Genomic DNA, 1,740 nt, shown 5'->3' with positions numbered 1-1,740 from the left:
AAATAGTATTTATAAAACGTTGGTATGGAAAAATTATAATTATAATTCGCACGCAAACTATTAACCGTACCTAATTAAACACTCCCAGCACCAATCTCCAAGTCTCTTTAGCGGTAACTCGACTTAACTTAATGAGTATCCGTGAATCGTTACCAAAAATAATACCGAAACATTGGATAGGGAGTTCGGAGTGTTGCAACATTGTTAGCTAAGGGCTCCCACCTGCTGTCGTAACTAATAAAGAAACCTGTATAATTAGTCTTCAAGCAGCACCATTGTTTGTCACTTCGCTACAGAACACTTGCGGCCGTCGACCGTACCACACGCGCGATCCCACGCTCTGCCGAGTTCCATTTACAAAATCGATTTTTTAATATCGATAATTAAAACGTTTTCGATTGTGTAAAAATTTAAATCGAGAATTCGAAATTTGAATTTTCGATTTGATTTTCGAACGTTTTTTTTGTGCGTTTTTTGACTGTTTGTGAAGTGTCGAGTGAAGAATTTGGAAAACAAACTGCGATGACCCCTGTTGGACTCCTGTTTAAGGTGAACAGGTGAGTCGGGTTCACCTATTTGTATGCGCGGTCGCTCCCGAGTATCACTTATACATAGATTCCATGTTGGAAATGGGATGCGGGTCGTGAGAGTAATTTTCTCGCACCTTTTATTATTCAGGCGAGAAAGCCATTATTGTTATTATGTATGAGGTTTGTGGATGGAATTAAAATATTTATCCTTTTCTACAACTTAACTGCATTTTAGAAGTGTTATTGTTATAGGTTTTTGTAATAATCTTACTTGTGTTATAAATACAAAAGTTAAATTGATGGATGGATAGTCGTTAGAATTAACAGTCTAAAACGGCTGAACGTATCTCGACTATATGGCTACTTCCATTTGTCGCGTGCGACATCTAATAATAAACAATTTTATGTTTTACTTTATCCTTACTTAATTATACCTAAATACATACAATCGCATGGTAACGCCCTGTATTGTTTCGTCGAGCCCCATCGTTGACGATAACCAATGGTTTAACCTTCGCACGCATCGACTAATATTCTATTGTAACAAGTTGTATAACTTAATGCGATGGTCACGTGACCTTGCAGTGTTATTTGCAAGTCCTATTTGATTATTACAACTTTTACTAACATTTTAAAAACCCTTACTAATATTTATTCTAATAATCTAATAAGACGTGTTTTGACAGGTGGTTTTATGAATTGTTAAAATGTTTTTTTTATTATATTGACATGTGAAATTTATACAGTTGTCAATCTTTTTTCACAGAATAAAGTTTAAAAATAAATTCTAAAGCCATACAAGGATTCCGGATGTCGTTGATAGATGACATCAGATTCAGATGTCTTTGCATAACATTTCGTAATGTCCGACTGTATGTCCGTTTGTATAAATATTCATAGGACTTGTACATAAATACACAAATATCATACTCCGATAGCTAACCATGAGAATTAGGATAAACGATACGCCACGGTAACTTGCAGTTTAAAGTTCTACGCACAAAAGCTCGTCTCCGCGGCGGATCAAGTATTGAATATTTTTCATTGGAATTGGTTCATTTTAGGTGGAGACAAATCTTCATATACCAATAATAGAGTTTTTAGAGTAACATGAATCACTTGAGTGTGCGTCTATGCGTCGCGGCGTCAATACGTATTATTGTACGCGTTTAACCTACCCGCAGATATGGCGAATAAAAAATGCGTAATG

The 1,740-nt window shown here is 35.6% G+C and overlaps 1 protein-coding gene across 1 annotated transcript in view; it reads left to right on the top strand.

The window, feature by feature from the left end:
* Positions 1-283: 283 nt before the first annotated feature.
* The window catches only part of LOC106109081 (TNF receptor-associated factor 4), a 57,884-nt gene continuing 56,427 nt past the window's right edge, over positions 284-1,740 (top strand). Inside the window, exon 1 of the mRNA XM_013290483.1 lies at positions 284-557. Within this exon, the coding sequence (XP_013145937.1) occupies positions 523-557 (35 nt within the window). The 5' untranslated portion in view covers positions 284-522. The remainder of the gene's footprint in view (positions 558-1,740) is intronic.

This window comes from Papilio polytes, unplaced genomic scaffold, assembly GCF_000836215.1.
Source record: "Papilio polytes unplaced genomic scaffold, Ppol_1.0 DF821289.1, whole genome shotgun sequence".
Classification (NCBI taxonomy): domain Eukaryota; kingdom Metazoa; phylum Arthropoda; class Insecta; order Lepidoptera; family Papilionidae; genus Papilio; species Papilio polytes.
This window is presented reverse-complemented; position numbering and strand designations above follow the sequence as displayed.